This window comes from Dendroctonus ponderosae, unplaced genomic scaffold, assembly GCF_020466585.1.
Source record: "Dendroctonus ponderosae isolate FM_Combo_2020 unplaced genomic scaffold, Dpon_F_20191213v2 Dpon_F_20191213_4, whole genome shotgun sequence".
In the NCBI taxonomy this organism is placed as follows: domain Eukaryota; kingdom Metazoa; phylum Arthropoda; class Insecta; order Coleoptera; family Curculionidae; genus Dendroctonus; species Dendroctonus ponderosae.
Window position 1 is genome coordinate 16,437,922 of NW_026018611.1, and position 20,956 is coordinate 16,458,877.

Consider the following 20,956-nt stretch of genomic DNA (forward strand, 5'->3'; position numbering starts at 1 on the left):
AGCTCACCCCATGTACAATTGGATGTGATGTAGTTGTGCTGAAACCCTTAAAATCTCTAGCAGAAATTTGCATGCATTCTGTGACATAAAACCGCAAAGCGCCGAGAAGTTGGCTTATCGGCGACACAATTACAGACAGGACAGACAAAGTACATAAGTAACAATAAAATATTCGTAGACTTCTTCGAAAATTAAGTTATAAGCTGGCCTACGTGCCATTTCTATTTTATTATTTTTCGGTCGACCGACAACAAAAACAACAATTCTTTACACAATCAGGTTAGATCAAGTCTTTAAACGGCGTTTAAAGCTATAAACGCCCAAAATCGGCCAGTTCGTTTCTTTAAACGCGTTTAAGCACAAACTAAGTTTAAGGTTCTGGTGAAATGCGTTTCGCGCGTCCAACTGAGTTTCAGACGTTAAACTGGTTTAAGATCGCATGATGAAAATGGGCCTAATGAAGATACACCTACGAAAGAATTTCGAATTCAAGGAGGTTAACAATAAATGGAATTATAATCCCTTACAAAAACACAGCAAAATATCTTGGCATTAACGCTAAAGTTAAATATGTCGAGCCCACCAAAATCACACTTGCAAAACTGCCAATCCTCTTCAGGCAGCTGTATTGGATACTTGGTCGAAATCTACAACAAGCTATCCGTTTACAACCAAATTCTTAAACGTATTTGGATGTATGTCATTCAACTGTGGGGATGTGCTAGCCGTTGTCATAAATTCAAAATACAACTATTCTAGAGCAAAGTACTACGAACTATTGCAAACCTTCCTTGGTACGTACGCAACAGCGACCTTCATCGTGATCTTGGTGTACCTTTGGTTGAAGAGGTCATAAAACATATTGTAACAAAACCCAAAAATCGTCTCATACAGCGCGAAAATCTAGAAGCCCTAAAATTACTTGACAACAACCAGATTTCAAGGCGCCTCAAAAGAACCAAGCCCTTTGAACTCGTCGCATGGCAGAGCTAACAACAAACCTCCATAATTTACCCCTCCGTCGACTGTATCATATAGTCAACCGACAAATAATCAACACCACAATGAAGTGCAAAGTAAATCAATGAATTCTTTGGAAACTAATTATATAAAAAATATTCAGATGTAAATTAAGCGGTTCCGTTTTGAAAAAAAAAAATATGGTTGATGGTTCGTCAGCAATTACCAGTTTTAATAAAACCACTACTACCAAAGCACCTAACCAAGAGACAAAATTTCAAAGAAGTGCCGATTTGTGATATTAGGTTATGAGCTTCAGGAAATATTATATTACCATAATATGCCCACTAAACCTAAAATTCGGCATCGACATTTTCTGGGTATTTGAGCTTCAATTTTCTTGCAGGATTTTTGTGCAATACATCGCCAGACTTGTTTTGATGTTATGGTTATGTTAATTACCGAAGTTCCAAGTGGCAGAATAAAATGTATTTAAAATATAAGTACTAGAAAATCAGGGTCGTACCTACCTACAGTTTTTGTTAAATTAATAAATATGATTTTAGAAAGAATCAGCTAATGCTTGATAAAAAAATCAGAATCACATTACTGGGTATACTCTTAGAGGGCGCATAAAGGTGTTCTAATAATCTGACAATCGTTTTTGAAAACCTTTCCAAATAGCTATAGAAAAAAAAACTTTTTGGAAAATTTTGGTTTCTTCTCGAGTACTTATTTCTCAAAGTAGTAGGAACTTCTCAACTTTTTAATGACCATAATATGTCGCATGAAAATGTGCTAGTTTGTGCCAAATTAGCGGACTTTATTACGGAGGGATTACAATGTCAAAACATTGCATACCTACGAGTGACTAATTTTATTACTAAAGGCCGTTTTACAGTCGGCAATTTTTATTGCCCGCAATATTTCGTTCTACGCTTGCGCATTTTATCAGTTTTCGAGTTGCCGGCAACTTTTATTGCACTTGCCGGCTATAGGTCCAAACCTAAAATTTCTTGCAGCTAGCCGCAATTTTAGTTAATTTTTTGGTTCGTTTCATGCTGCCAACTGTTCGTTCATAGTAATATAAATCACCAGCACTGGCATTTTTGCTTATTTTTGCTTTTCATCGAAATAAACTACAACTTATGTTAATCACAATAATTTCCATGACAATATAATTGTAACCTCAAACGAAAACTAAACAATCAAACAAACTTTCTAGTTTTTTACGTATAGTGAATAGTTGGTACGCTTGATGGATTTGTCTAAATGTGAAGTTTAACATTGCACACTGTAAAGCGGAGTACTAAAAATGTAGCTGCAAGAAAATAGCCGCAAGAAAGTTGCGGGCAATAAAATTGCCGACTGTAAAACGCCCTTAAGCCAATATCTCATTATTTTTCATCGGTCATCATATATTTCTATCGGAATCTAGTCATTCAAGAGTTATAAATTAGTTAGAAATTACCTTGATTCATGTGATGATTGAAGAGTTGCACTTTTCAATCATCACATGAATCGAGATAATTGCTACTAAAAATTTAATATAATTTCGACTGGCAACGATGCTGTTTAATTGTTCGTTTTCAAGTATACTGGGGCTTAAATCGGTGCCTCGGTCATATTGATTCTGACATCTTATTAGTGCCTGGAAAACTCTTCAGAATGTCTACCGGCTATGGGTACGAAACGCTAGGAATAAATTCCAACAGACTACGGGTTCAAAACCCGGAAAACATTCTTGAATATAACTTAACCGGTCGGTGAAAGGCCTCATGGTTTAATATTACGTAAAACCCCCTTGCTTTAAGGTAAATTAACAAAAGTAAGTATAATCAATTTAAAAACGTTTAACTATTTAATTTCACTTTGCCAAACTAATTCAAGACACAGAAGTAAGAATTACTGTCAAGACCAACATAAATGAAATCATAATCCGCGTCAGTGTACTTTTATTACGTTTGATTTATCAAAGAACTGTTCAACAAAAATACCCTAATAGCCAAGTTAAAACTACATCTTCAAAATTTATAATCTTTAAAGATAAACTTCGACATTCATTTTTGCTATCTTTCTTGTACTAGCTAATATAAGTCTTAGTAATGCACTCAATGACACCAATTTTTAAACACTTCTGTAGGTTTGGCTTTAATCTAACTAGACCAACTTACGTTAATTAATTAATCAGCTCGCAACTTGGTGGCATTATGTTCATTAAATAACCAGTTCCTATTCCATACGAAAAAAGGTTGTTTAATTACTGGACAAGTTTTAATAATTAGTTTATAGTTTGTAACACTTGTACCCTGACATACTTATTGCAGTCATAGGCAGTTAAGTTAGCTTTCAAAATAATTATTATTCACAACGGCGCAAAGGCATAAAATTGACATAAATTAACATAACGTTTTATTTACGATGCATTGATCATTTATTTATACTTTCCAAAATTCTAAAATTGAAGTATTTAAATGTAAATCCCTATTTAGTTATTAGTAATTGGATCGACTTGTATAATGTATATAGACAGCGACTGTAACAGCAACATAAGCGTAGACATTGTACAGTGTGATATAAACCGATAGTTCATTAGACGTTTACGGAGTAACAGTATGCACAATTTGTCTGAGAATTTGTAAATCAGATGTGTTGACACAAAATATTTTAATAATGCTACGTTGCCGCGCACATCGTGAAGTACTAAAAACATATAAATTTTGAATGAGTGTAACTGTTGGACGATTAGGTTAAAGGACCTGATAAATTGATTTAAAGATTCTTCGCAATTGTAACGATCAAAGCTATCTTAAAAGGTTTCTGAAATATTAATTAATCACAGGGTGAGTCAAAATTGGCGTCATTCCTCTGGAGGTGTTGTCTGGCGCTGTTATAGGAGTACACAAAAAATTGTAAAATAAATTAATTGTTATTAAAAACTGAGAAATTCGCAAAAAACTATATTAGAAATACGACAGCAATGTTTTTCAAGGTAATCTGCCTAATTAACATTGCGCAAATACCTGTTGCTTCGTAATTATTTAAAACTCTGGTAACCATGGAACCACAACAAGATAGACCAGGATAAACGGTAAATTCAACAGGAATCGTTGAATGACGGAACCTATTTTATTATATGAAATATAATGTGTAATACAGTACGATTTGTACTGGTTCTTGAATTAAAAAACATTTTTTTTTTGGAAATTATGGCTATTTTACATGAACAACAAATATCCTGAAAGGAGACAACTTAATAGATAAATTTTCAGACGTATAGCTTTCAACATAAGGAGTAGGTCTCATTTACAAAACATACTAAAACCAGAATGAAACCTTGCCATGAAGGAAAACTTATCCAAAAATAATAGTTTAAATAAAATGAACCTTCTAAAGCAAAATCGCAATACCAAAAAGTTAATTATAATTGTTCCAAAAAGGTAACCATTATTTTCTAAACGCAGGAACGCTCTTCTAACCATTGATTCTACAACCCTAGATACTAGATCTGAAGTTATGGAAATAAATGCATCGATAACTGCCGTCAAAAGTTCGACAAGCCCTTGGTTTTTAGTGCAATCCCATAGGAAGATCCCGAGTGACGAACATAATCGAATCGATTATCGCGGAAACTGTTCAGATTCTCGCATTTGTCTGGCATTGTGCACATGAGCTTAGTCTTGTTGAAGTCAGTCATTTTGTATATTTTCAAGTAGCAATATATCTAAACTTTCCTCTAATTGATTTTCCAATAAGTTATGGTAACGTTCTGCGGTTAAAGTGTGGTGGTAAATAAAAGGTCCCAATTTCCCGGCATATTGACGAACTCTTGATATACAGAGTGTTCCGTAAATATGTGAAAATATATTAGCAGCGTGTTCTCCTAGTCAGGTCGCCTTGAGAATTTTTTAAGTTTGAGGTCTCATTTTTTAAATATTTGATCTCCAAAATGGCGAAAAATATTAGTTTTTGTTGTTTTTCTTTCAAACTATTCAACATTGAATTTTCAATTTTGGTATACATTATAAGCTAATTGAGTGCCATTCTATGGTAGTGTTTTGTAGTTCAGTTTACTTTTATACAGGGTAGAAATGTGGAAACCTTATTTTTGTTTTGTTCAGAACTTTTTTGTATGCACCTTAACTTTTATCAACATATTTTTTTTAATTACTACAAGTTATTTGTCAACTTTTTTATCTCTTATTGTTTTTTCCTAGACCACTAGTTTGCCCGCAAAAAAATTAAATGGTTTTGGCTTGATTAAGCCGCCGGATTGGGAGGTCAAGAAACTCCTATAAACTCGTACTAAATAAAAATGTTAATTTCATTAAAAGACTGAGATTATGCCTAGAATGTCAAAGTGACCAATTCTAACAGCTGCTAAGTTAACATTAGAATGGTCAGTTAAATTTAATTTTGTTTGTTTATATTGTTGTGCATATTGTTACCAAGTTATTATTTAAGTACAATTGATTCAAACTTAATATCTGTATCAGACTATGAAGGCTTCCACGGCCGGTTAAATCACATTTAGGAATGTTTTCCGGGCTTTGAAGCCGTGATCTATGGGAATTTTTCGAAAAGACTGAGTGACCAGTCTTAGTCAGAAAGCACGGGAGATCACTTCGCCCACTGCCTCATCGCCTTTGATAATGTCCACCGCAGTTGTGGACGAAACGTCAGGAGAAATTCCCATAGACTACGGCTTCAAAGCCCGGAAAACATTCCTAAATGTTAATATCTGTAATCTGAACCAAAATACACCATTTAGAAAAAAGAAGAAGAAGAACGAAGAAAAAGAAAAAGGTTGTTAGTAATCAGCTAATAATGCGTACCAAAATTATTATATGAAAACGTTATCAGATTTTAAAAAATTAACTTAATTACTTACAAAATTTTGAGAACGGCAAAGGAAACGATTTTATTTTTTACAGACAAACTGGTGATCTTAGGAAAAAACAATAAGAGATAGAAAAGTTGGTAAATAACTTGTAGTAATTACCAAAGCTATGTTGGAAAAAGTTTAAGTGCACACAAAAAAGTTCTGAACAAAACAAATGTAGGGGTTCCACATTTCTACCCTGTATAAAAGCAAACTGAACCACGAAACACTACCATAAAATGGCACTCAATTAGCTTATAATGTATACCAAAATTGATGTTTCTATGTTTAACCGTTTTAAAGAAAAACAACAAAAACTAATATTTTCCGCCATTTTGGAAATCAAATATGCTCAACAACAAAACCTCAAATTAAAAAAAATGTCCGGAAGACGAGGAGAACACGCTGTTAAAATATTTTAACATATTTACGGAACACCCTGTATACTGATACTGTTTTGTATTAAATACTTATTGACATATGTTAGAACTGACAAGTGCAGTTTCATTATCGTATACTAATAGAAATGAGTACAATTTCTTGAAAACTGGTTCTTTGACGCTAGAACCGGAACAAATACTACTGTGTCGTTGAATTCAGTTTTAAAGTAAAAAATCCGTGATGTACTTGTTTTTCGGTGCATATCAAAAACAACAGTTGATGATGGTTTCAAAGAAAAGAAACGCTGTAATAAATTTTGAGATGCCATCTTCTAGCGCTCGAAAAGGTGCCATGTGAAAATATGTTTTGCTTTTATCTTGGATACCCTGTATATCACGGGGTGTTAGTAAATAAGTGCGACAAATTTCAGGTAGTGATTCTGCATGAAAAATAATGACATATTGCTTATCGTTATGGTGTTAACGTTGTTTTAAAAACTGACGATGGATTTAGTACTCTTAAACCGGTCGAGATTTGGTGGGTTTTAAGAGGTGGACATGACGCATTTATTGCTATACAATTAAGAATTGTATGTTCATCATTGGCGCGCATACGGCTAATAATGTCATTTTTTTAAAGAAAAAAATGGCACTCCACTGGGATATTTCAAAATAAGTTTTGAAGTACCCCTTCAATTTGTGACAAAAATTATCTTTTGTCTTTTTTCCAAATGCGGCGCCGTTTTGATCCAAAAACTAAACTTTAATCTTTAAGCCTTGTTTATGGACAAGAATAATTTGGGGACATACGAATGATAAGCAAATCGTCATTATTTTTTCATGCAGAATCACCCCCTGAAATTTGTCGTACTTATTTACTAACACTCCGTGTACATATTTTTTGCTCAGAATGAAAGAAAGTCTCGTTTCTGAAATATGTAATAATATTCAGTTAATTACAAAAAATTTGCAAACTGCAAAATTGCAAACATTATACAATTTCCAAAATATTTTTCTATGCAAAAACGATGATAATTCAGGGAAAAACTGTGATGTCAATTCATTTTTCAATTTTCAATTTTTTTGTCATTTATTTCTGTCTGTTGGAATAATAGTAACGCTTACTTGTATATAAAATTAAATAGTGAACTATTATTGCTAATATTAAAATTCCCTGGCTCACACGTACGTATTGCCACTCACCTAAGCCGGCCTTTATGTATTAAACGTCTAGATATTCCTGCCCGATAATTAGACGAAAAAAAGTCCTATTCGTCAGAAGCTATTATTTCTAAGCTTAAACCCGGGAAACAGCCACATTAACATCACCGGTCTACCACAGAACTAATATTCTGATTTTAAAGTGGGTAACCTACAAATGCATGGACAAAGAGAAAATGTAACCGCAGCGGTTCTTTCATGCGATTATATCGTTTTTTTTGTTTCCAGTGGCGTCACAAAGCTTGCTTTGCGAAACGAAGATTCATCAACATATTTTTTTGACAATGACTTTACATTTTAGAGAGCTTTAATTATAGCTACATGGTACATTCATTAACAACTTTAGAGCGTTAACTCATATTTGAAGGGCTCAAGGGAAAACGGTCAGTCACAAAAACTACTTTTCACAGAATAGAGAAAACAAAGTTTACAGACTCATATTTTATGATTATAGTGGCAAAGTAACGTACATTTTGTCCCATCTCATCATATAGATACTTACTAGACAGCAAAATAATGTTACCTATAAAGGTTTCTAACATCACATTGGAGGTTCAGAGCAGTAGATGTAACATAACTCCAAATATGTATTTACAAAATCGACCACAGTCCAAGACTCTGATCAATTTAAGAAACAAAAGTTAATTCTTGGTGTAAGCATAAACAATAATGAAAAATTCGATAAAAACCATTCATATTCCCTCTGCGCGTTTCACTTTTCTTTGAGCCTTTACACACTTTTTCACGCCTTGTTGTTTGACTTGCTTAAAAACACAATGTATTTAACAGATTAATAACGTTCAATATTATTAAATATTATTAATATTACCCTTCTTTGCGCCTTTCCATTTTTTTAAAAGTTGTATGAGTGAAAGCGAGTCAGCAGAATCCTCTTGGTCAGCTTCTCTGGAAATTTGTTGAATTTCTTCGATCGAAAGCGGTTCATCAGCATCTTCACACTCAGCATTAAGAAAATCCACTAACTTGCTCAAGAATTCGACGGCTGTTATGGCACAAAATTGTTGTAAGTGCTTAATTTCCTTAAGCTTGGGCGGGCATAATGATAAGGGCCCATTGTAGAAATTTGCAAGTTTTGAAATGTGTTAAATGGTTTTGAAATCCGAATTCTTAATGGCACTTTTATTAAACAAGCCGTTAAAAGTAGATTTATATTGTACCAAACTGCAATGTTCCTGAGTCATCCGAAACACTGTAATTGGCCTGGTAGGAAATGGGCACTTTGTTTAATAATAAAATTTTAGATATTTCTCCCAATTTTTAAACATCTCTTGTTTACAATAGATCACCATGAAAGATTAATATCCTTGCAATCATTCGAGATATGAGTGCCCTAGTATAGGAAAATAAACTTTAATAATTTCAACTCTCTTCAATACTATGGCCAGATAGTGCAAAAAACGAAGAACGGTGTAGTTTTTGTTCTGACCACCACATGAGTCACAAAAAATTATGAGATGTTTAACAGAATTGTTCAAAATGTCACTGGCAAAATGATACAGCATAGAACATACATCATTTGACCCTTTCTTTGCCACAGTTTGATTCATAGGTATAAAAAGCCGAACGTCGGTCTGAGAGTATATGAATGTTAAAACTGTAAAGGGACAATTATCTGCGGTAGTATACATCATTGGTACTTCTTTTTGGCACAGGCAAATTTTTCTGGCAGTCCATTGTTATGGCTTCTATAGATTCATCTTTCATTGCCCTCTTTCTAGCTTGCTTTTTCCGTTTGTAGAACGAATCAGCCTTTAGCTTGTGCAGTTTCATGTGCTGTTCTAGCTTCTTCAAATCTTCTTTGATCTCCTTGAGGTCTTTCTTATTTTCCTCGTGTGAAATAAGGTCCCTTTTGTATTTTCTTTACCTTCTTTGTGTTTATTACATGTGCTACATGTGTCGGTCCTGGGATAACCAAACGAGATATTAAATTTTGTTGAAAACATTTTCCAAAATTTTTCATAGGACAGCAAATTTTCGGGATGCTTGTCAACGTACATGTTGTCCAACATTTTAATATTCAACTCTTCCGATAAATATACTGTACCGTGGATGGCCGGGTATCAAAATCTTTCTTCAACTTCCAACTTTTATTCACCTCGGTATAACTTTAAATGCGAAACAGGAACAAACTAACTTCAAAATTACCGTCAACTTCACAAACAATAACAATAACAGACGGAAAACTAGCTCTTCCGACTCGCGGGTTTAACCTCTTCTGCATTCAGTCGCGGCTGTCACTTTACTCCCCCCCTGTGGTTCTCCTCACCGCTTATATAGATTCCTTCAGGTAACCCAGATGGTTCTCGAAATCTCCAGAACAGGTGCGAAACTTCCCGCTTGTCCGTGTCATATTTGACAGTAAATGGGGCGCAAATGGGGCTCCCATTTACTGAAATACCATGAATTTTGATCCCTCCATTTCAAACGTGAATACCCCAGGCCATTTCCGTTACACTGCCCTCCTTCTAAACCCTGATCGCCCCGATTAGGTAATTCCTGGATCATGGTTATATCTGACCAAACGGTGAATGTGGACAACTTTAAATTTTGCCTTTTCAGCTTTAAATTTAAGGGCTCTTCTGATTGCTCATCAACAGTTCAACGCCACCGACGTCGCGCGGCTTTTCGCTGACGTTCACTTGGCGCACCACGTTGTCCATCCATCGCATCAGCGTCCTTACCAGGTTGAAGAACTTGAACAGATCGCCAGTATCGGCCAGTTTCCCTCTGCGCTGCTCGCAAACCATTTGGAAACTGGCCCACACCACTTCTTGTTCTCTATTTGTAATCTCTTTCGCTCTGTCGCCCACATAGCTGGCTTGAAACTTGGCCGATTCCTCTTGGATCAGGTCTTACATGAACATCAGGTCTTACATCTCGGCCCAGTTCGTCCGACACGCCAACCTGCTTCTCCAAAATGCTGCTGAGTACATCCTTGCAGTCGTGGAAGAACTAGTGTAATTCACGGAAAGCCGCAAGCATTTGCGATCGGGTTTCGGCTTCGGCGCGATCGGGATCAATTCCAACAAGTCCTGCCAGGCCTCGTTCAGCCCGTCCTTCCATTCGGCGATTGTTGCCGAGTCGGAATGGCCGGCAGCTATCAAGTAGTCTGCAATGTCGTTGACTCCCGCAACTCTTTCACTTCTAATGGTTTCCGTGTCGTGGGCGAACTCCATAAAGCGCTCCCATAGCAGAGTAACGTGATCGTAATCCTGGCCCAGTTCGTGAGAAGAGGCCACAACTTTGCGATCAGCTATCCACTGCTCCAAGTCGCCAACCTCTCTGTTGATGAGGAAGAGCTGCAAGGCCTCATCCAGTTTAGCGCGTCGTTCTTGCGCTAAATCCTTCAGTCCGGCATATAGCTTATCCAGTTGCGACTGTTTGACAGCGACCTGCTCGGCCAAAGGATGTCCTTCAGCCGACAGGGCCTTTACAGTTTCACCCAGTCCTCTTATGGTGTCCGCATAAGCTTCAACGGCCGCTACCAGACTTCCGTACTTCTTCATGAAGTTCCTGGCGCTGGTCTCGTCTCTGCCCCGCTCTTCCACCATGTAGAGCTCCTGCTCGCTCATCCAGCTCTCGGCCTCATTAGGATCGAACCGATACTGCTGCGCCCGCTCGTTCCTCAGCAAGTTGGCTCGTCTGTTATCGATGGCTTCCTTCAACTCCAGCCACGCCTTGTGCAGCTCGTTGATTAGCCGGCTGAACTCTGTCGCATCTTCGTGGGCCTCATCGATCAACTTCTGCCCGTTGTTGCACACGGTGATAACACGCGGCTCATGGTTCTCCACTTCTGTTTGCTGCGACTAGTTCTTCTTCTGCAACGTGTTAACCTGGGGTTGTTGCCGTATTCCATGGAAGTTGCCAGGGGCATTTTCCGGCTATCCAAGAAGCTCGTTCTCGACATCCCGTTGGAACTGGAGGGCTTCCTTCTTCTTCTCCAGCAGTCGCTGTCTTCCGATGAGGGGCTGCTTGATGAGCTGGAAGCGCTCCTCCACTTTGCTCTTTTTCACCTTGATTTCGTTGATGTCCTTGTCGGGTGCGGCCGTTTCCAAATGTTTGGTCTGCTTCTCTCTCAAATCAAACTCTTTCTTCAGCTTCCAACTTTTATTCACCTCGGTATAACTTTAAATGCGGAACAGGAACAAACTAACTTCAAAATTACCGTCAATTTCACAAACAATAACAATAACAGACGGAAAACTAGCTCTTGCGACTCGCGGGTTTAACCTCTTCTGCACTCAGTCGCGGCTGTCACTTTACTCCCCCCTGTGGTTCTCCTCGCCGCTTATATAGATTCTTTCAGATAATCCAGATGGTTCTCAAAATTTCCAGAACAGGTGCGAAACTTCCCGCTTAGATCAATATAACTATAATAATATCACTCGGCTTCCGTTTTAGCTTGCGATGGTGTGTCTCCTTTGCAAATAAATTTGACATGTCCATTCGCAAGACTGGGTGTGCTTCTTGTTCAAACGACCACCCTGTATAGCAGGCAAAAATGTATAATTTTTCCAGAAAAAATGTAATGTCCTATTTCTAAATTTACATTTTTTTTCTATTTTTAAGATAAATTGTTGATATTATTTACTACTACAAACTACCTTCGTTATCACGAAGAAAGAACTAGCACGTAGTTAGCTGAAGTTGCTTAGCTTACTAGAAGTAAGTTGTCGCAACTAAGATTAAGTTAATTTGAACTGAACTTTTTGATCATAGTGATATATTACGGTTTCACTATAAGTGTTCTGCATAAATACCAAACCAAAGTGCAGTTTTTAACATAAGTGCACTGTTAAACTAAATAACATTTACTTTTCTAAGCTCAACAAAGAGAGTAAAATGACGTTGCGTTTGACCAAAATAGCTCGAAGTTCCATGTATTTATTCTTTTGCACCATTCAAGCGTTAAATTTGTAGCTGGCCACTAGAAGACATTGCGAAAATCAAAGTGACGTAAGAATACGCTGCTCTCAAAGACTGAAAAAAAACTTTAAGTTTATACAATGTAAAATACGTTCGAATAGTTATGCATCATAAAGTCACACTTTGGAAGCATATAAACAGCTGCCGAGTATATCAGCAACACTTTTAAAGTGGCTTATTTCTTGTTTTAAATGGATATTTCCATTTCGCCATTTTTTTATAGAATTATTAATTGGACATTTTTTAAAGTGTAAAGTTGTTGTTTACAAATGTTTCCACCTTTTCAATGTATATACCTCTAGGCATTACCACCATGCAGTTTCTTTTATCTGCCTTCGTGATATGCAAATTATTATCATAACCTATCACTTCATTTCACTCAGGGTCCTCTGGTGTTTTTCAGCTAAATTTCTTCCCCGAGATTGACCTCTATTGGGTCTGATGAAGTCATTCAGAATATTCATGGGTATCGAACGTACTAACAATACTAATAATATCCTGGTCTGTAGTGATTTTGTTTATAAGAACGTCGAGGTCAATAGGAAACATTTCCGAAGTGCTCAAATTGACTTTTGGGGGTATGGAGAAGTTGAGGCCGCTGGAAATAGGACCCAACTCTCCACTCGAAAAGGAGACGTTTGATAATTTTTTATCACGCTCATGAAAAGAAAAAAAAGTTGCTAGGGTCACAGAAGGTCCAGAGGAGGAGCGAGCAGCAGAAGAATAAAAAATGGGTCTTTTCGTATTTCCGTCAAATGGAACTCCAGTAAGATTAGACAACTTCTCGCAGAACTTTCGAAATTTTGCAAGCTTGATGAATTGGATTGAGTCCCAAGAGTTGTTAAGGAAACGTTGCATTGCGGCTAACTCGGTTTATCTCCTTGCAAATGGCTGTGTCAAAATGAAGGAAAATAAATTCAGATAATTAATTCGGTAAATCACTTGTAGCGCAGAAGATAACAAAACGTGGAACCTACTTCGAAAAGAGTCCGACAAGTGCGGAAGAAAAGTTTACATCGTATAACTTAACAGCGAAAACGAACCAGCAACCGTGCAAATTTGGCACGATCTGATGGCTTTAAAAATATTGAAGGATTTTTCATCAGAAGTAAACTTCTGAGTTTATTCATGAAAGAGGGAACTGTCGACTGGCAAAAGAACCAGATTATCGCGAACGCATTCGGCAAGACAAGTATCAGCTGCATTCTGCTAAGATTTTAAGTTTTCGCTAGTAGATTAATGCTACAATTATATGGCGACTTGTGCCAACTATTCTTTTAAAATAATACGTAGGATCGTTTTTGCTATGATCAGCATGATTTCAGTAAAAAAGAAGCCACTGAAGAAACAGACATTCAGTCAATAAGATTTCACGATAAGTTTACGTTAAGTCAGTCATAAGAGATTTATTTGACTGATGACTGAAGAAGATTGTCAATATAAAGCGGTACAATACATGTTAGTCATTACACGTTTTTAATAGATGCAGTTTCGATCGTAAGTGGTTGTGATTAATTAAAAATAAAGTTTTCATCAAATCAGAAGTGTTAAAATAATCAATAAAATTATACTTACATTAAGAGCAGTGTGTATGGTAAGCGGATAAAACGGTCCAATCATGATACGTAATGGTTTCCTCGAGCGCATCATAATAATAATAATAATCTTCTTTACTTTCTGGGTTTGTTCATACCAACGGCTCTCAAATAGTGCGTCCGATATTGACAAGCTCTAAAAAATACAAATTTTACTTTTTAAAACACAAACTGGTGTAAGGCTTTCAAATGCAAAACATATACTGATTTGTACATTGTTAGAGCCATAAAGATTCACCATTGTCAAAAATCAGCCCTCCACCTCTGTCGTCAAATATTTTTTAAAGGTCCCGTTTGTGGGTCAGTAGACCGAGAAAGCGGGTGGTGAAAAGGATAATAAACAGATGCGAACAGGGTGTCACAGTGTTCAGGCCTGCCCTTTTGTAGGAAGGCGTAAATAGAGCTATCATGCGGTGTGACGTTTGACGTTGATATTGACTGTTGTGACTGGGCGACAGATGACAGTTGGCTGACTGTTTGAAGAGTTGAAAGAAGACAGTTGAAGCAAGCCCAACTCTTATGCTCATCATGCGTCTCTGTTGTCTCCGAGCGATCTTCACTGTTTTTTGGTCGAATTGCTCTATTGAAATCTTTCTTACTGTATCCATTCCAACCAAAGGCCCTTTCCAGGTGTTTTAATTCTCCCTCTAACTCGTCTGGTTCGCAGATTCTTCGGGCTCTTTCGGTGAGAGTTTTTATGACTCCTCTCTTTTGACTGGGGTGATGGTTTGAACCACTGTGCAGGTACCGGTCGGTATGTGTCGGTTTCCTGTACACTGTGTGGGCCAGCTTTCCGTTGGCTTTTCTGGTCACCAAGACATCCAAAAAAGGCAGCCGCCCATCCTTCTCCACTTCCATAGTAAATTGAATTTTAGGGTTTGTTGAGTTGAGGTGCCTCAACTTACCTTTTTTTAAATGGCATGCCGTACTTTTTATTGCATATTGAGTGATTTTCAAATGTTTTTGCAGCTAATTTGAAATTTAGATCAAAATATTCTATACAAAAGTTGTAGATATTGACATTTAGTTTATTTTAAGATAATAACAATTGCGCTGGTGTCTCAAAGTTCAATTTGGTGTCTCAAATTGAAGTGTCTGACCAAACTCAGAAGTTTTACAAATAGAATGCCCTAGTATTTAAATGGTTATTAACTCAAAAACGGTTTAAGATCAATACAGAAAATGAGTATCCAAGTAGACTGGAATTTTGCGTATAGTTCGGATATAAAATAAAACCTGCGCGATTCCATTTAAAAACAGGTAAGGTTGTACCGCCACTTGAGTTTGAAACACCATGTATCAATTTGTATTATCTTACAATAAACTAGGCGTTAATATCTAAACCTTTTGTATTTAATATTTTTCTCTAAATTTAGAATTAGATGTAGAAACGGGCTAGCCAAAATTCAATGAGTATTGGCTATTAACTCAAAACCAGTTGAGAATCAGTATAGAACGTTTATATCGAATAGGCCTAGAATTTCACAAATATCTAAAAAATCCAATAAAAAATACAGCATTCCATTTTAAAAAAAGGTCAGTTTATACCGCCACTTGAGTTTGAGACACTCTGTATCAATTGGTATTATCACATTTAGGAATGTTTTCCAGGCTTTGAAGCCGTGGTCTATGGGAATTTCTTCCTGACGTTTCGTCCGCAACTGCGGTGGACATTTTCAAAGGCGATGAGGCAGTGGGCGAAGTGATCTCCCGTGCTTTCAGTCCATCAGCCCGGAAAACATTCCTAAATGTGATTTAACCGGCCGTGAAAGCCTTCATAGTTGGTATTATGTTACAATAAGCTAGTCGTTGATATCTATTTAATATTTGTCTCTAAATTTCGAATTAGATGCTAAAACGGGCTGGCCAAAGTTGAGTCAAGAACCCTCTACATTAAGGTGCAGTGAAAATGTATGGTTTTTACACTTTTTCAAATTTCCGTTGTGGCATAGTGCTTACAAACTGCTTTATTATGCCCCTAAGGCATGTGCCATAATTGGTTCTGTACATTTAAGTTTTGAGGTGCCCCGAAGGTCTCGGACTTTCTCAGAAATTTTGAATTTCTTGCGCATTTCGTATTTTATTTAATTTAATTAAATATTAAGAAAATTAAGATATACTAGTCGTTACATCATAACATGAACCTCAAAATTACAGTCTATAAATTTTCATTGCCTTTACTTAAAGCTAAGAGTTGCCCCAAAGGCCCTAAACTTCAAGATTTTTAGCAAGAAAATAGTGAAAGAAAGTTGTTGAGCTCTTGTAGGCTTTCATTAGTTAATATTATAAAATGTTTGTTTACACAATTTAAAAAAATTATTAGATGCAATTACGTAATATAATTTCTCTTTGTTTCAAACAAAGGCATGTTTTGGCGGGATAAAAGCATGCCCTGTATAAAACTAATGCTTTGCTGCTAATCCTGAATGACAAGTTACATGGCCAAAATAATTATCGCCTGGTTCCGATACGAGAAGTCGTGTATAGTGTTCTTCAAATTGTATTTTTAGGTAGTTTTTAGACCCTCTCTATTCCACTGTCATTGTTTTGTCCCTCCTGCCATCGAAATACGGACCAAAGATGGGCTCTATTACTTTATCTTGTTTTAACTAAGATCGCTTTTTAAATATTTCGCGCCGAACCTTAGAACGATCTACTACTACAAGCCTGTTATCATCTGACGTGATAATTCCAACATCGTGTAGCACGGCAGACGCTATAATTGCAGCAGACCTATCAGACACTCCCGTACGCACGCAGGCAAGAGCAAGAGAAGGAAGACTAATTCGCATTTGTTTAGCTGGTCGTTTATGGATATTATCTTGCAGTGGCCGCGGATTTTCTGGTGGACATGAGCTGCATACTTGAACTTGTATCTCTATTGACTGAATAATGAATGTTGATCGTTGATGAATATTGATCTGATACATCGGTCATCTCATTTTCAACTGATGTAAGCCCATAGAAACAAGAAGGTTTCGGAAAATCCACGTCTCGCTGAGCGAGGGATAATTCTCTCTTTTTTCTCTCTATTCTATTATTTTTATTTTTGGGTGCAACTCAATCAATGCAACCAATCTTTGTTTCTGTTTTTTGATCCATTAGAAAATCTATTTCACTTTTTGAAATTCGCCGATTTTTTTCACAGGTACAGTTACCTAGATTACACTTGCAACTACAAACATCAAACAATCGTTTTGAACTTTCTTGGAATATATTAATTTTTTCTTTATAATTTTCGTCCGCTTGGCGTTCTTTATATGATTTCATTAAATTTCTGTGTTTATTGTGATAGGCCCTAATCATTTGTAGAATCCTTTCATGAATAACTGTTGGGATAGTCGCTTTCTCCCAAATATCACGAATTCTGACAGCAACTATTTCTGATATTTGTGTTACAGTAGGTTCTTTCGATGATATTTCCGGTTTTAATTCATGTTCATGTAGTGGCCAAAATACTACTGAGAATAAAAATATCTCTCCTTGCTTGTAGCAGACAGAAGTTGAACACTATTCACGAAATTGTTACACAATTAAGTCGATGCGGTAAATTCTGGAGAAACGTACGTGACCTCTCCTCGCAGTTGTTGGTTTGTGACTGAGTGACTGATTGGGGGATACGAGAGGGCGGTTAGTGGCGGTGGCTGTGGAAGAAAGTTGCTTTCCGGACAAGTATTTCAAGACCATAGCAGATAAGTTCTGCAGTGCAGCCACTTTAGGCCAACTGTAGTGAAAATCAGAAATTTTTTTTCTTATTACAATTTTTATCGCGGTGGGGTTACCTCAAGACTTGAAGCTAAACAAAAAATATTTTAACCAGTTGTTATTGACCCCTCTCCCCATTTTTCCCCAACTATTCCGAACCGTTTATAGAAAATTAATATTTCCACTCCACCCTACTGTACATGATGTTAAGGCGAGAACTTGTTCGCAGCAATTACGTTTGCTGCGAAAACTTGCCTGAAATGCTGGTATTATGTCGTCTGTGGTTTTCTATATACGATTATATATTAATAGCTCTCAGAGTTTGAAGCATATGTTGAGCAATGCAATAGGGCTGTACGTCGTCGGGATGCGTCTGGAGGTGTTAAATATTTGTCAGTTGTGCAAAAAATAATTAAAAATCACTTGTCGAGGTACCAGTAGTACAGGTGCTAGTTGTCCACTATCAATGTTATTGTCTCTGGTAGCGATTATCCGTAAATAAAGTTTCGGTAATAAATGCCCTGTGGTTGTTATAATTTTAAAATCTTATAATTATCGGACAAAGAACAAACTCTTCATGTAGTTGTTATAATCATCCAACAACACAGTCCACTTTGTGTGCCAAATAAAGGCATTCCCAAACAGGAGGTTGACCTGACTTGAGTATTACCAGGATATGTGCCTTTTTGAAATATAATGGTAAATATCCAGTTCGAAGGAGGTCGCTGAAAAAGTCGCTCTACCATAGTTTGCCTTGTTTTTCTAGATATCTTATGAATTATGGTTCGATTTCGTCCGGACCAGCGGCTCTTCGGAACTATATATTCTCAATCGCCACGTTTATTTGATTTTCACTAAATGGACTAGAATAGGGTGTGGGTTGATTATTTTCTTTTATTTGCTGCAACTTTATTCTTGTTTCTCTTTAATGCTCTCAGTGAGGACGTTCTGACCTTGATGTTTTATGTACTGTGCGATTTGCGATGCTGTTATTTTAGGTTTTTGAATGATCCAGGAGGATGCCGTTTCTATATTCCGAAGTGGTGTGCAGGATTTGCAAGTTAAATGGGTAAAGTCCAGTTCTGATGTCATTGTTGCCCATTTTCATTTTCACCTTGTAACGTTTCAATTTGGTCACTGTAGCTTACCTATATTCCTCTATTTCAACCTGCTATTTTCATCGTTGATTCTCCGAACAGTTTGTTTCTTTAACCCATTTATTTAACGTCGAACGGCTGGATTGTCGATTTTCGTTGTTGTTGTGTACGATTGAATTTTGGCTGTGTTTACGAATGAATTTTCCGGTGAGGGATCGGTCAATGTCGCCAATCGAAGACTCCTTTGTGGGAGGTTTGGTAGAATAGAATATCGATAATACAGTATTAGTTACAAACTGTCCTGTTTTGGGTTGTTGGGATGGTGACGCCTCCACGGTAGAATGCTGGGGAGGGGAAGGTTATTTCGAATGAGGTTTTCCGGTTCTCGTTTCTTTCCGGATCCACTGGTCGTTGCAGTGACAGCCTTGTTGCCTCTGCTTTACCTCTGTGTGCCCTGAAAGCGGCCATTTTTGCAGAGAACACGCTGAACGTTGAATATTAGTCATACTTAATCCCTTGTGTAGCTCATTATTATCGCATGGCAAATTGACTGCACGTGGCGAATCGGCTTGCCATTTGAGAGCTTTATGCTTATTTGGGCGTCGCCTCCTTCCGTTTTTGATCGCGAACTACCCTCTTGAGAGCGAAGCAATCTCTCTGTTTATTTGGTCGCGTGGGAATCGTCCATAGGACTAATTACGTTGTATTGATTAGGGCTAGGAATTTGAAAAAATCTGAAATTCCGAATTCGAATATTCGAATATTCGTTAGAAATTCTAGTGTTCGTTTTCCGTTCACCGGTTTCCAAGAAGAAAAATCGTTATCATTTTTGGCAACTAGCCGCAACGGATAAAAAAGTGCCTTTGTCGGCACATTAATTGTAACACCGCGCAAAAGTTGATGACGCGAATCACCAGAACACAGAGACGTAATTTTAGATTAATTTGCAGGAGAGTAAATATGATTATTTTCATTTGCATGTAAATGTATGGGTATTTGTTTAAATGCTTGTAGAATATGAATAATTCATTTTACAAAAGTATACAAAGTGCATATAAAGATATTTGCACCTTGTGAGTTTGATAATGTTAGTGTATTCGAGTATTCGAATATTCGAATATTCGAATATTCGGATACTCGAATTACACGAGTTTGATTCCGAGCCCTAGTATTAATTAGAGTCCAAGTAGACGGTCCAAGTAGAGTCCACGTACTGGTTAGAGTACAGGTCCAGGATCAAGACCTAAGACCCAGGGAAAGCTGTAGTACTCAGGCTGATTCTCCTCAGCACGTGTACCGAAGCGCCTCCCTTGCGTGCGGTTTCTTCGTTACTGAGATTGGACGTCCAGTTGGCAAGTACAACCATCTTGAAATACACGTATGTTTTTGCAATATTTTCTGGTGCCGCATTACTGAACAGTATTGCGTTTGTACTTTCGCAACAAGGGGTCACCAATATGCATTTTGATCTTAAGTCATCAATGTTAAATTCGGTCAATTTATTGGGCAGTTGTGACACGAATATATAGCTACCGGGAATTTTCTAGTTTATTCTAAAACTGGTGGCGCGAAATCATCACCGGGCATTATCTGCTACCACAGATTGTTGACATACCTATTATTACTAAAGTTTTTTTTATTGTCTATTAAGATCCTTGCCCGAACCCACAAATATTTTTTTCGTTTGTTCATTCCACTTCTGCTCGTCCATGGGGTGGGGGGTCATGGAGGTCATAACCCCCCCCCCCCTTGTGCTAGGTTTTTAACGACTAACGAGAGTTTTTCTAATTTCATGGACAACAAAATACTGAATTTCTACTACTTGACCCTCCCCTGACTCAAAAGCTGGATCCGCTCCTGACCATATACAACACAAATGATGTGAGCAAAATTAAAGTAAAGAGTTACTCGTTAAATGTAGTTGATAATTTTGCCGCCAGTGAGCGTTTTGACTTTTCAATTCGCGAATAGAATCTACAGGGTGCTCCTGAAATGACTGCGTAACTTTTAACCACAAATTCCTTAGGGCCTTTTCACACGGACCACTCTGCAGAGCTTTTCACTGGCGCTGCGTTTTGATGGGAGTCTGACTTATATGGAGCTGCTCACACGAGCGCGACCACTGATTTAGCAGCGCTACGGTGGCGCCGCCGATAAGCTGGCGCCAAA

General features: G+C 37.2%; 1 protein-coding gene across 1 annotated transcript in view; it reads right to left on the bottom strand.

Annotated features, from left to right (window-relative positions):
• LOC109546319 overlaps positions 1-20,956 on the bottom strand; it is a 63,153-nt gene that overhangs the window by 22,134 nt on the left and 20,063 nt on the right. The window contains exon 6 of the mRNA XM_048665753.1: positions 13,966-14,121. Within this exon, the coding sequence (XP_048521710.1) occupies positions 13,966-14,121 (156 nt within the window). The remainder of the gene's footprint in view (positions 1-13,965; positions 14,122-20,956) is intronic.